We start from the raw sequence: 13,930 nt of genomic DNA, 5'->3' as shown, positions 1-13,930 counted from the left end.
GCTTACACCCGCAGAAGGGCCGCCGCAGCCCCTGCCTCACTTGGCAGTGCAATGGCATTTCGTTATGCGGAGCACAGGGCATAGTGTCGTGGGAGCTGGGACACCCTTAACCCTGCTCCACTCCGTTAACAAATCCACACGTGCCTTACAGCCTTGCTGAAGGCGGCAGTAGTGTTTCACCCACCACAACTTTTAATACTGATAAGGGTGTACAAGCAATAGAGACACGTTTGTCCTGGCCACCTCGGTGTGAAAAGAGATCAAAAACTATTTACCTGTAAATGAGCACATGGATCCAGAGGTCCCTGCATGAAGTCACCACAAGGCGTTATCAATTAATATGTATAATATGACTGAAATAACCAAGGAGCTGCTAAAGTCCTGTGTACAGCCCCCATCAGTTAATATGTAAAACAGGGACAGCTTAGGAAATAAGTACTAGACAGTGGGACTTTGTAAATAAGCAGGATGTTTAAATCAGAAAAGGTAAAGGATTGTGGTCTGGTCAATAAACCTTGAAGAACTGCCTGGAACTGCCAAGATTAGGGAAGAAGTAGGTAAAAGGTAATTCCTACAGGGGGAGATCACGACCGCTGATTCATTGATCGCCTACTCAAATGATACCACCTACTCAAAAGAAGACAATGAAGGAAGAATACAGAGTCTGTACACTAATTTACATGAGGGGCGGAGAAGAACGAACCAATCATTAAGGAAAATAACAATGAATATGTATTAGTTAAGTGTATAATTACGAGGATTTTTGAAACAAGGGTCTGCTGTCTTGAGACAGGCACCCATTCATATGCATCAATGAAATTAGTTTGAAAATACCTCGACACTGTGTGTTATTGGCTTGCACATTGGGTAAACAAACCCTGTTTGTGGGACAACAAAGGCACTGTGAAGAATGTACGTAGCCTACAAAGACCTCCAGCAGCCACAACAGATTCTTTCTGAAGACACAGAGTCACTGAGAAATATCTCGCTTCAAAAGGCCTTGGAGCCAATGAGGCTGAAATTCCTAAGCCTGACTTCAGAGAGGGGAGAGGAGCTGTGTGGGGCCTGACAAAACAATCTACCGCTAGAAGATAAACACGGTGTGCATCTTTTCTGAAACCCAAAGTGCTGCCCTGACACAGATTTAACGTTCAGCTGAAATTTTTAGAAACAAAACTGAAGAGAAAACCAGAGCGTGACAGTTCGTGCCATCTGCATGGAATACGAGCTTGAGTTTTAATAGCATCAGTTATATCATTATTAAAAAAAATATTTTTATATTCAAATCCATTTACTGATTATAAACCCTTGAACAAAAAAAGCTAGCGGCACATGCATTTGCACCTGCTGCCTTTGTGTGCTCCAGCTGACTTCTTGCATATGAAGTTCTGCATCAGTGAGGATGGCAATACCCTGGTAGGCATCCTTCCCCCTTTCCCCATCCTTTTTCTGACGCACTAGTACGGCAGAGTCTGCTAAAAAAAAAACACCCAGAAATACTCAGTGGGGTGAGGGGAGAGTAGAGTACTAGAAATTACTACTAGTAGAGGGCAGGCTACTATTGTGATGCAATGACAGCATCCTCTGGTACTTGCAATGTGCAGCCAGTCAAGACTTTACTACGCATACTCAGATCTTGCTGGAGACTGACTACCCCCTCAGCTGCACAGCCAGTATTTCAGGCTATTTCTATTTTTATAAACTTCCTAGACACTTTCCTCATCTTGCATTTAAAAATGTTATCTTTAACTGTATCCCAAGCCCCTCCACCTACTAAGCCATTTGCAATTCCTCTACCAGTATTGAAATAAATGCTATATAGAATCAGAAGTCAGAATCTGCATTACAGCTTCATTACAGAGAGAACCAGAACGACTAGAGTAGTAAGACAACTTGTATTCAATTAAGAGTTTATACAATATGTTGCAGGTTTTTTCCCTTTAGTTACACTTGATAGATTCTTCTTCCCTCAATAGCTACATTCCCAGTTGGACATATTACAGACCAAGCTAAGCTCTCTTTCCATCTGCAGTTCCTCAGGCTCCAGAAAGACTAGTTACAGGATTAACTAACTGCTCAACAGTATTTGCATCTGCAAACCAGTTCTACTTGTCACATCTGCTTGGCAGCCCAACAACAAAGCAAAGCAGGAACGCTTTCCCCTGCTTGGGCACCAAATTCTCCTCCTGCAGGCAGACCTCACGGCTGCATTAGAGCGCGATGGGTCAGCTGTGGTGCCGGAGCAGCATGCCCTGCCCCACCGCCGACAGAGGTGTCCCTGCACTGAATTCAGTGCAAAAACAGTTTAGGTAAGGGGTGAGAATGGCTGCAAATATTTTTTCAAGAGTTTAGACAGCAATAGGAGCTTTACACATAGCAAAAGCCAAACACGCATAACCAATCTATAAACCTTCCGAAAACGTTGGAGGCCTTGTTCCTTTTTCCTGTATTTTGGCCATGTGCTCCTCGGGTACCCTTCGATCACAAGCAATGCACCTGAGAAACAGCTTTTTGAGAGAATGGATCAATAGAAGCACTACGTGTTGCTCTTGAATTCCAAATGAAGTGATGTGTTGCTACTTGGGATGCCTAGAGAAAGATTAATAATGCACACACCTCTGTTGCTGTCACATTATTTGTACCAGACCAGTTTCCTTGCTCCCCCCTGCAACCAGCAGTAAGTGTAAGATGGTAGCCTAATGTTTGCAGCTCTCTGAGAACAAGTAATAGGAAAGGTAGCACCCAGCTGAAAACACTGTATTCTTTCTATTCACATTTGGTTAAAATAAAGCAGTTTTGCAATAGCTGACTCAGCCTGGATTTGAATCCAGGATCTAAAGGCAAATTAAATTCCACCATCCACGTTAAGAAAGCAATTCAGCTTCTGAACTGGATCAGCTTTGAAGCCACACTAAAGAATTTAGTTGAAATATGGTATGATGAAAGACTCCTGTTCAGCAGCAGATATAATTATCACACTGATCTTAATTAGATCATGAACTTGACTTTAGGATTCCCAAAGGAGTACTGCAAGCTTGGTCCAGTTACACTGAACTTGGACCAGAACACTGAAGCTTATCCATCAAGATAAATATATTACTAGTTCTTTGATATGACAGATGCTTGATGAGTGACAGAGCAAATGCCTTTTTAACTATGATTTTTAAAAAGAATTCTTAAACTGCACTAAAGTGTATGCTGTTATCTTTGAGGAAAAAAGTATAATACATGAAAAGATTATTACAGAGCACAAAGAGCACAGTTTTTCAAGCACTGGTTTCAGAATTAAAAACATTTGAACACGGGTTCTCTCTGTGGAGAGTCACTTTGTAACCAATTCAAGCCTTTAAATAGCTATTGTTTTAAAAAATTGTCAGCTACAGAAATTGTTTTTCGTTCAGATTCCAAATTGTGTCAGGCCAGGTTGATTAAAACGTTGCATTTAAAAAAAAAAACGGGGGGGGGGGGAGGCAATCTAATCACCCCTTATAAAAGTGAAAACAGCAACTCAATTTTTAAAGCATTGTGAACAAAAGGCCCATCTATCATTCACATATGGATTCATGTAATGATTCTTCAATTAGAATTATTATCTATACAGCAGCTGAAGACTGAGAACTGCTGATACACTGCAGATGAGAACATTTGCTAGTCTCTGGGCTCCAGCCTTTCTTAAAAAATGATGATCGCACAATATAGATTGCTCGGTTTATATGTGTATTAAGCTGCAATGCCAGCATTTACATTTGCAACATTACAATTTTGCTTTCTTAGGCTCAAGAGAATTTGCTGCATCTGGTAGATTTTATTTGCTTTGTATCTTAGGCAATCGTTATGAACAAAGTGTGAAAAGACAGGATTATTGCTCAAGCAGTCCTTTGTTTTGTTCATTATCTCAGATACTACAAAAGAAGTAAACTAAGAGTGGGCCTGTGAGATGGGTCATTCAGTGTCAGTTTGCTTGCACTATATTATCCCAGTGCTATTTTTATAAGGCGAATCCATCTGCTCCTTCATTCCTTTCACCTATATAAATCCACATAGCATAAGTTGTAATATCAGAGGGAAAGAAAAGCATCTTGCAGAACAGTTACAGGCACCGTAAGGGAGGAAAGTCACTTCGGCGATTCAGACTTCAGCAATCTGAGGGGTCTCTGCCTAACCACATACCCTGCCCCATTGCCAAATGCTACTGTCTTCAGAAGCAGGTATCGACAGAATATGTGTTCTGCAGAAGCAGAACGGGAAATGTGCTAGCTCTACAGCCACCTTTTTTTCATACCTGCAATGCTCAAACACACCTCAGTTTCAGTATTTGTTAATACACTGTATGAATTGTGGCAGCTTCTGAGCAGACAGATCACTTTGCTACAGGGCAGTAACTTTTGACAGAGCAGCAGACTAGGTAGCGAGAATGGTAACCTCCTGAATTTCTCTTTCTGAATCCTCAGCTCTTCTGGAGTATTTCAAGTGCTTGCCCATTCCTATTTCACAGCTGGTAACCACATGCTGTGACCTAGAAGATGACAGAGATAGGTAGCTACATAAATAGTAGCTGTGAGATAGCTGTACTAAACGGGCATGTGTTCCTGGTGCTTCTACGGATTCTTGCTGTCTGAACCCCAAGTATGTTCTGAAGCCCAGGGAGCCTTCCTAGATGTCTCACTAGTAACATGGACGCTGGAGACAGCAAGTTGGCTTTTGCAGATTTTTGAGGTGTGCGGAAACCTTTAGTGACGTATGCCTACGTAGGGATTAGGAAAAGGACTGCAGTTAATTAAGAAGCTTCTTACTTCACTGTACAATCTTAGAAAAATCTTCATAGAAGGCAAATATTGTTAATATTTGTTTTACTCTGCATAGTTTGACAAACCTCTGCCCATGCTATTACCATCTTTCACAGTACTACTTTTAGTGGGTGAGATGTGCCATAGCCATGAAAGCTCCCCGTATCTCTTATACAAAGGAAATGAAAACTCTGCTAATGGCTGTATGTTCCGATATTATTTCACTACTTTATTACAGCTATTATTGAATAGAGAATAAGTGATTTATACTCTTCCTTGGAAAATACTTTTTATCTACTGAATCTCCTAAATAACCAATTCTTCTCCATTTACTTGAAAGTATATTGCCATTTGAATTACTTAAAACTTCATTATATTTATAGTGACATTATGTAATGTTTCCATCTCTAAAAAAATACTACCTGAAGACATTTAAGGGTCCAAGCAAGCAAACAAAACTGAAAACTGGTACACCAGCTTACCAAACTTAACATAACACAAATATTTAATTCAAGAGTTTATACACATGATAGGGCACATTTCTCAAAGTATTTTACATTTCCTGACTTCAGGTGGCACCACTAAGATTTGCGAAGAGATGTAATGACACACAAATTAAAAACGTGGGTCTTTTTTTTCAATTAAAGCCATCATATTATTATTTTTTTTTTAAAGTAAAAAAAGGCTTAAAAGGTCAAAATCAGAACAAACCACTTAATTCTTTCCCTGGATACTTCTTTATAGAGCTTTGTTGAATTTTTCAGCTTGATTTCAAATGGGAAACATTTTGAAGACAGGAGAAACACTACCTGAGAAAGCAGTTCAATCTATAGAAGAAGTGAGTGAATTATTTGCAGCAGATAATTTATTATGAGAACATAAAAAGTAGAGCTTTCTTCCTCTCAGAGAAGGCAACTGCTGTTTTCTTTATTCAGTTTCAGGATATTATTCATCAAATGCTTATTTTGGCTGCCACCATAACCATACACCTCCCTAAACTCTCGTAACAATAGTTCTAATGTTCACATTATATGACTAGTCACTTAAATCAGTAATTTACACTCATTCAGGCACTGAACAACATCAAAAACCAGGAAGAAAGGTATCACTAAGGCCTTGTGGTTTTCACTGGCTGCTCCAATATACTGAATATTGAGGCAGTGAGCTGCAGAGTTTTGGCTCCCAAGCTTGTGGATGAGCTTTACTGACTGGAAAAACTGACATATAGCATACTATAGATAAAAAAAACAAAGGGGGAGGGCAGGGAGGAAGAGAGAGAGGGAGACAAACAAAAGCAATTTACATCTCCTTATAGCCACAAGGACTCGGTGGCCAAGTTATATTACATTTCTCCTAGGATGTGTTTGTACAGCAAATAACAACTGTGACTGTAGTCGGGGGAGCCATACCTTCACAAGCTTTAATCAATCTAACATGTAACTGTAGCAATAACAATGTAGAAGCAGCAGTTCAATTTAAGCTTAAGATACAATGGACCCCACTAAATGAGAGCACCTTCATGATGATTAGCATACTAATAACTTCAGCATATTAACACCACCTCTTGTATCAATTCATTTGAACATGCTGGATAGACAATCCTTTCAAAAACACCACTTTTTTGATTAACCAATTTACACAGGGCTCTGAAGGATACATGTCTCAGATACCACCAAACAAAGTAACTAGAGTATTTCCTGACATTTAGAACTCATTAATTGTGGTATCCCCAGTATTACTACATTACAGACAGACAAAGAAAACGTCTTTGAACATTAAGCTCACTTTGAACAGTAAATGACATAAAAACTACATACAATGTAGTAATTGCATTTAAGAATAACTAAAAGTTTTGCAACCTACAGGACTGTCACTGTAGTGATATGGAACCTTTGTTTCATGAACAGACTCTGAATCTATTGTTTGCTTAATGAATTCAAATCAGCAACTGCACACAGCCACAGAAGCAACAGTGCCAATGGCAACAGACACTTCAGAAATGGAGTCTATAAATTTTAACAACAATGGACTAAAAATGACAAAATACCCTCAGGTCTCACTGGCTCTTGAAACTGCTGCATTAATCCCACAAGGCACTCCTCCTTTTCAGTGGGTCTCTGACCTGATAGCCCTATCAAAGAAAAGATGAAATGGAAAAAAGACAAAAAAGACAACAACAACAACAAAAGACAACTGTACCTCTCCACTCCACAACCTCTTGCTTTCATTATTAAGATTTCTTTGGGTTGCTGAACTATGCAAATAGTCTCCAAGAGCTGAGTACTGACAGGATATGAAGTATTCTAGGTTTTCCTTTGCCACTGAAGGCTGCTTTGCTCTAGGCAATTCATGAGAGGCAAGAACACCTGAAACACTACTATTCCAACTATCATTTCCTCACGGAGTTTCAACATTGTATTTAGTAAGGGCTATCCCAGCACTTATATAAAAGAAATGAGAAGTGGCAAGTATGCTGATGAGAGCACTGAAACATTTCTTGCTGGATGGTCCATACCTAGGAAGGAATTCAATCACTGCCACAGAAAAATCTTAATCAAAAACATGTGAATACACATTCTGTGATTTGCTGAACACTGGTCCAAATAGTCACCCAGAGACTGAAAGGACAGCTCAAGGTCTTTATGAATGTAAAGCTTTACTTTGGCAGATATTAAACACATTTATATACTGCAAAAAACTTGTGTCTGGGCCTCTGTCTTGGAAAGAGTATCACCTACTTTCTTTAAAGCTGAATTTTGCCCAACTTTTTTTTTGTTGTTTTCAGATCAGGAACAAATTTTCTGCACTGCAGATTCACAATGCTAACTCAATACAAACCTGACATACTTCAACCAAAACCGTACCTCCCTGTGTTACTAAATCTGTATCTTCTAGTCCTCAAGTTGGTCTGTGCCTGTATTAGAATTACTTATTTCATTTACACTTTTTTCTTTCTTTGCTTCTTTCCTAGAAGTCTTCAAACACTTGTCGAGTCTTTTCAGGAATACATCTACATCTTGCTTCTTAATTCCAATTGCTGAGGCAGCATTGAGGTAAGCACAGGGATAGTCATTTGCATGTGACATAAAGCCTTTAAAAGTGTAGTTATTCACTGTTTGTACAGACCCACAGGGAACAACCCTGAAACAAACAAACAAAATTGTGATTCAGTTAAAGATGCCTTGGATATCTTATGTGATACCCTACGATTAACACATTTACACAAGTCCCTATACAGTGTAGTATCTGCTTACTCTAAACAAATTAATATAAGGCAGCTTAGATCAGGCATTCTCCAAGTTAGGGCCCAGGCATCACTATGAGTGACAGTAGTAGCAGATCCTGAATTAGCTCACGTCTGTGTGCATATGCATATGTCCCTCCCCCCCTTCAGTTAAATTATTAAGGTCTTTACCACTGGTATTTATGAACTCCCCAGTGTGGGGGGACAAGACACCTGCAGCAAATTTTCTGATTCTATAACAAGTCCTAACTACCTGACCTGCTTTGTCTCTGACCTGGGTCAGTTCACCCCTCCCTAGGCAATCTGATAACCCTGATCTCCCCAGGATCACCGTATTGACAGCAGCCTTCGTGCAGACATTTGCTTGGCATAGTGTACTGCAGTCCAAAATGTCTGGGTTCAAGTGACTCAGAGGGCTCAGGATCCCAACTTCCCCCACCCTACCCCTTCCTCTATATTGTATCTTCCTTTTCCTCCCATCCTATGATGTTAACTTCATATTTATTCCCTCCTTGTAGTGGATACTTTTTGCCACTGCTTTCACCTCTTTCTCATACTAACAGCCTCTACCTATTACACCCTATTTCTCAACACTTTTAGTACATACCGATTCCCTGATAAATCAAGACCCTAATCCACACCCTTACTTGTTAAAGGAACAACTTGCCTTATGGCTATAGTTAAAGCCTACAAGAGCAGTTGACACCAATCAATTTATAAGAATTTACTACCTCTATAGAGACATTCCCTGCAGTTCGTAAAAGAAACTGCATTCAAATACCACTAGGATTAGCAGATCCTTCCACTGTCCAAGTGCTCTGACCACAGGTTATGCAAAAGGCAGTAGGCTACTGAAGTAGGGAGTTGCTATTCCTACCACTGACATTCAGTACAAGCATAACATTTAAAATCTGTTAAAATGCCGGGTCAAACAGTGTATGTGCTAAAAATTAATTACTCACTTATGTAAAAAAAGGAAAAACCTGATACCTTTATATCAGGCAAAGAGTTGGAGAGTTTTAACTTCAAAAATTGAACCTCTTGAATCTTTTCAGCCAAAGATGGCTGAAACTGCAGGACAAGCCAAGGTTAGGACAGGGAAATTAAAAAGAGCATCTAACTACAGTACATACAGATTTACTGTCATTCATCTGTGCAGGAAGTGGAATAATCCAAGCTAATGAAGCATACCTTCTGATGTGGAAACATTCAACTCTGCTACAAAAAAATGACATTAAGTCTATGGCAGAAGTTAGCATGGCAGCAGTAATATTCAGATTAAGGAATCCTGCCAAAACAAATTTTAAATAATTTTCTTCTTCTAAATGGTTTAAACCAAAATCATTAAAAATTATTTGGCTTGCATTTCCATGTACCAGTGTCTCTAAGAATAAATTCAGCTCAGATGGGCTCGAGTTGTAGATTTTAATTTTTTTTTTTTTTTTTTTTTGTAAAGACAGTTAGTTCCGGGAAGCAGGATTTTCTTCCATGTGACAAAAGGCTACATAGGGTATTAAAAGCTTATTCCTCTGACATGCAGCACAACTATATTTGTGCTGCAATAAACAAAACAAAGATCTGCCCTAAGTAGCTTACAACTTAAGATCAGACAACAGCTGGAAACTAAATGAAACCAAAGGATACTAGGGAATAATGACACTAAATGAAATGGGCATAGATTATCTATTTAGCCTACCAAAGCTAACAAAGGGGGGCTCATTGCTAACTCGGGCAGGTTGACATTATTAGCCCATAACAGTGAAGAAGGCGGCTTTATTACTCTCTGACTCGTTATTGTCAGACTGTAATCTATAATCATGAAACAATTGGTACAAAACAAATATTATAGGATTTCATAAAATATATGCTAATACAACCCCCCAAATTTTTCAACTTCATATAATCCTCACCTCGCTCCAGAAACTTGTCTTGTGAAAAGCATAGATCCAAGCTGTGTAACAGCAGCATCGTTATTTTCATCTAGATTCTTCAGTGACATGGCTAAAATAACAAAAGGTCAAGTTAAAACTACTACAAAGCTTCTTTTTCTCCAAAGAACCACCACAGAGGGCAAGCTGTTTCCCAACAATAAAAATCTAGCCAAATGTTTGTGTTCAGATACAAAGAAAAAAAGAAATACGAATACTATGTTTCATAATTTTTAATTTTCCCACAAGCTGCCATAGACTACTTCTTTGGTTAGACTGTATGTAAGGCAGATTCTGCACAGGTAGGCAATATTACCTTGGTGTTCAGCAGAATTTTTGGTAAGAACAAATACCTTGAGTAGGAATTCCATAATCTCTTCTACAGCACTATAAGATGATGGGCAAAAATAATTATAACCTAATTGATTTTTAAATCCACTTTTTTATAAAGTATTACTGCATACTAACACCTTCTGCCTGTCTTGATTACAATAAATGAGTATGTTGGACAGGAGCAGTTCTGTAAAAAAAATAAAGGACCCAAGTCACTACTCTTACTTTTATAGTAGGTTACCTTATTGGGTTCAATGGTTTCATATCAGCCTAAGAACAACTTAATGGAGTGTAGTGAACAATGTTTAATATATAGGAACTGTATGTGAAAGTGCATTATGAATGCACAGTATATTGGAATTTTTTTTTTTAAAGATAAAAAACAACAATTACCTAAGGAAATGGGATTATGTGGTGTGTCTAACAGTCTCTCATTGTGGTTATCTGCCAGCTTCTTCAGCTCACTTGAAAGATAGGAAAACATCTCCTGGAAAAAAAAGATGCAATATTTTTGTTATTAGCCATCAAACAGAGAAAATAGTACCTATTTCACAAAACTGTTAAGCCTCCATTATAACCTACAGGTGCCCAGCTGATCCTCTTTTCATGTGTACCAAGTAAGTGGACCAGGCAATTCTCTGAAACCGTTCTATAAAGAAACAGCTCCATTTCCTGAACACTGTTCTTTCCCCTCAAGCTGGTACAAAGCTCTCTATCTGCTCTACTTGGGATGTCAGTCATTCTCTCCGCAGCCCTGAAACCTGGGAACCTTGAAGAGATTCCCACTGCACGGCAGGTCTTACCTCACCCCACTCCCGCAGGAGCTTTCCCCCACCCTAGCCCCCTGAGCCACAGAGAACAAACTGTTACCATCACAGATAGCCACATTATGGCAAATTGCTCCTTACTTTGTTTTCTCTCTATTAATACATTCCAGACTAAGTAGTGCATTTTGTTACCATGTATCACACAATCATAATTACCGCTAGTGCATAGACTTTTTCTGTATGAGAAGGGCAAGACAGTCTCTTAAGGAGATGGCTATGAGTACACATTTGAATGTATTTTGTTTCACACAATATATACTCTCCTGAATATTCAGCCCTCTTCCTGGGACCAACCCCTCCTGTTCAAGCCTACTAAAAGAATGGAGATATCTGAATTTCTACTATCACTTAGTTATATTGCACCTTTATTGTGAAAGTGTCATAAAACTGAGATTTATAAATCACTTGGCTCAGATACAAGTCACACTGCACATAAAAGGCTGCTTCTCGTACTTTATCCATATTTTATTTCCTCCTTTTTCCCCAGTAGTAATCAATGATAATTGCTCATGCTCTTCCTCAGTTTAATATCTTCTTTCTCCACCTATCAGCTCAAAATACTTCTGGACAGAGTGAGAATAAACACTATTCTTCTTACTATATTCTTTGGCTTCTCCATTCTTTTTAATGCTTAAGTCTCTCATAAAAACTAGCAGAAAGATACAGACACTGGGTGGTCTTTTTGAAAGATACTAAACACCAGATTTTTCCTCTTTCAGGCTATAAAGATTGTGCTGCTCATCTGCTTCAATGTGACTGCCTGTTTAAGCATCCTCATCAATTTCTGGACCTGACAAGTGATTTTTCATTCTTTAAATAGTGTTGCCTCTTCTGTTTGTAGACCAGTATCCTTTCTGACCTGTGGACTCTGACAGATACAAATTATAGCTCATGATCAAAATTATGGTTTTGAGCAGAACCTCCCAAAGGTCTTATGAAACCAAATGAGCTTTGTGGTAGCTAAGGTAAAAGAATGTTACAGCTGCTTTTCTTGAGCCACTGCAGTGAACCCAGTCTCACTTCATGAGTGACCAAATGAACACAGCTCTTTACCTGTTCTTCCTAATACCACAGAATGAATTCAGCCAGAGAGGAAAAAGTACCATCTTACTGTCTAAACAAATTAGACTATTGATTCAACAAGAGAATAAAGCTTCTGCAATACTTGGAACAACAACAAAAATTTTGGGAGGCATCTAATGGTTAATTATCAGAAGTTGAAATTTGTGAAAAATCATTCTTATTTTTCAGAGGCGTTTGTAAATCAAGTTATTTTATGGTTTCAATTCAGAGTTTATTTACAATTCACCCCGTGAAGCTGAAAAACATTTATGTTTCAAATGTTCAGACATTTTTGCCTTCCTTCTGGTCCCTCACTGAATATAAACACATTACTCATTTCTTATTTGCTTTCCACAATAAACATCACCAATGTGTTAGCCATTTTATTAGTATTTTTTTGGAATCCAAATCATAAATTAATTTGTGCTCCCTCTGCTGGCTATTTACTTCTACAACTGAAGCAAAGTATTACAGAAATACACATAAATTGGGTACTATGGAGATATTGGTGAAGTTAGTACTGAGAAAAAACCTGTACTGGAACAGAAAAAAATTCCCAAGTAATTAATTTTTGTGTGGTACCTAGGGAACCCTCTGATGTATCTCTTACAGTATTTGTTACTGAAAGCACTACAAGTTGGTATAACCAGTTACCCACTGTATAGATGCATTAAATTAAATTAAGATTAAATACCTGGGTTACGAGGTGAGCCTTTACATACATAGGAATTTGTTAAAACAAGGGAGAATGGAGAGACAGCAAAAAAACCCCAAAACCAAGTATGTATTTTCATCAGTTTGACTGAAGCCACCTGAAGACAAATCCAAAACTTCCTATTTTTATGAATGACACTATTTTTCATTTTCCATTGGAAGCCCTCTAGATATTTTATAGTTTCAGAAGTTAAGCAGTTTGTTGCAAAACAGATTAACGGACTTTCCAAAAAAAAAAAAAAAAAAAAAAAGGAAAAAAGCAGTATTTTTGTGAGGTCAAATCTATAACCAACCTCTATTATAAAATATTTCTGTTACATGGAAAATTTATAAGCACCCTAAGCAATTATATAAAAATGAGCTCTTATATAATTGATTTTCAGTGGTAGGCACTCAAGTTTTCTCCAATGAAGCCATTATGCTAAAGTTGCATTGAACAACCCAAGCACTAAATGTCAGTTAAGTTTCATTATTTAACTCACTCTTTCCCCTTAGAAACTTATCACAAAACCTAGCCAGGCTAGTGAAATGAATGCTGAACTCGAAAACATCTTGCACTTCTTCTGGTCTTTCTAGCACCTAAAACAATAAAATACTTCAAAAAGTATGAATAACAAGTCAACAATGGTGTAGGTATCAAATGTGCCAAATGACTCAATTATTTGGACAAAATGGCCTACTTCCACATACGTATACAAAAATGTTTTCAAGTTTCGTAACAGTTATTAAAAATATTTGAATCATACTGTATTGACATTATAAAACTATTTTTCAATAGAAACTACTCTAATATGGGTGACCCTTCATTTGTTGTTCCATTATGATAGGCACTGTTCTTCTTCCAAATGGAAATAACTAGAGGGAAACAAGTAAGGAAAAAGCCAGTAACTCCAGAGAAAAAGCAGAAGATGGGGGTACTAAATATGCCATTAGTCCCATATCAGTGACAGACAGACAACTAATGAAGGCCAGAAAACCTTTTGTGTAACCACCCAGCTTGCTTACGCTCAGAGTCTGTAACACTCTGCCTTCCTC

General features: G+C 38.3%; 1 protein-coding gene across 1 annotated transcript in view; it reads right to left on the bottom strand.

The window, feature by feature from the left end:
- Positions 1-3,706: 3,706 nt before the first annotated feature.
- SEPSECS (Sep (O-phosphoserine) tRNA:Sec (selenocysteine) tRNA synthase) overlaps positions 3,707-13,930 on the bottom strand; it is a 29,121-nt gene continuing 18,897 nt past the window's right edge. Inside the window, exons 9-11 of the mRNA XM_049795483.1 lie at positions 10,686-10,779; positions 9,942-10,032; positions 3,707-7,928 (exon numbers count right to left, since the gene is read on the bottom strand). Coding sequence (XP_049651440.1) covers positions 7,679-7,928; positions 9,942-10,032; positions 10,686-10,779 — 435 coding nt within the window. The 3' untranslated portion in view covers positions 3,707-7,678. The remainder of the gene's footprint in view (positions 7,929-9,941; positions 10,033-10,685; positions 10,780-13,930) is intronic.

Source organism: Accipiter gentilis, chromosome 3 (assembly GCF_929443795.1).
Source record: "Accipiter gentilis chromosome 3, bAccGen1.1, whole genome shotgun sequence".
Classification (NCBI taxonomy): domain Eukaryota; kingdom Metazoa; phylum Chordata; class Aves; order Accipitriformes; family Accipitridae; genus Astur; species Astur gentilis.
This window is presented reverse-complemented; position numbering and strand designations above follow the sequence as displayed.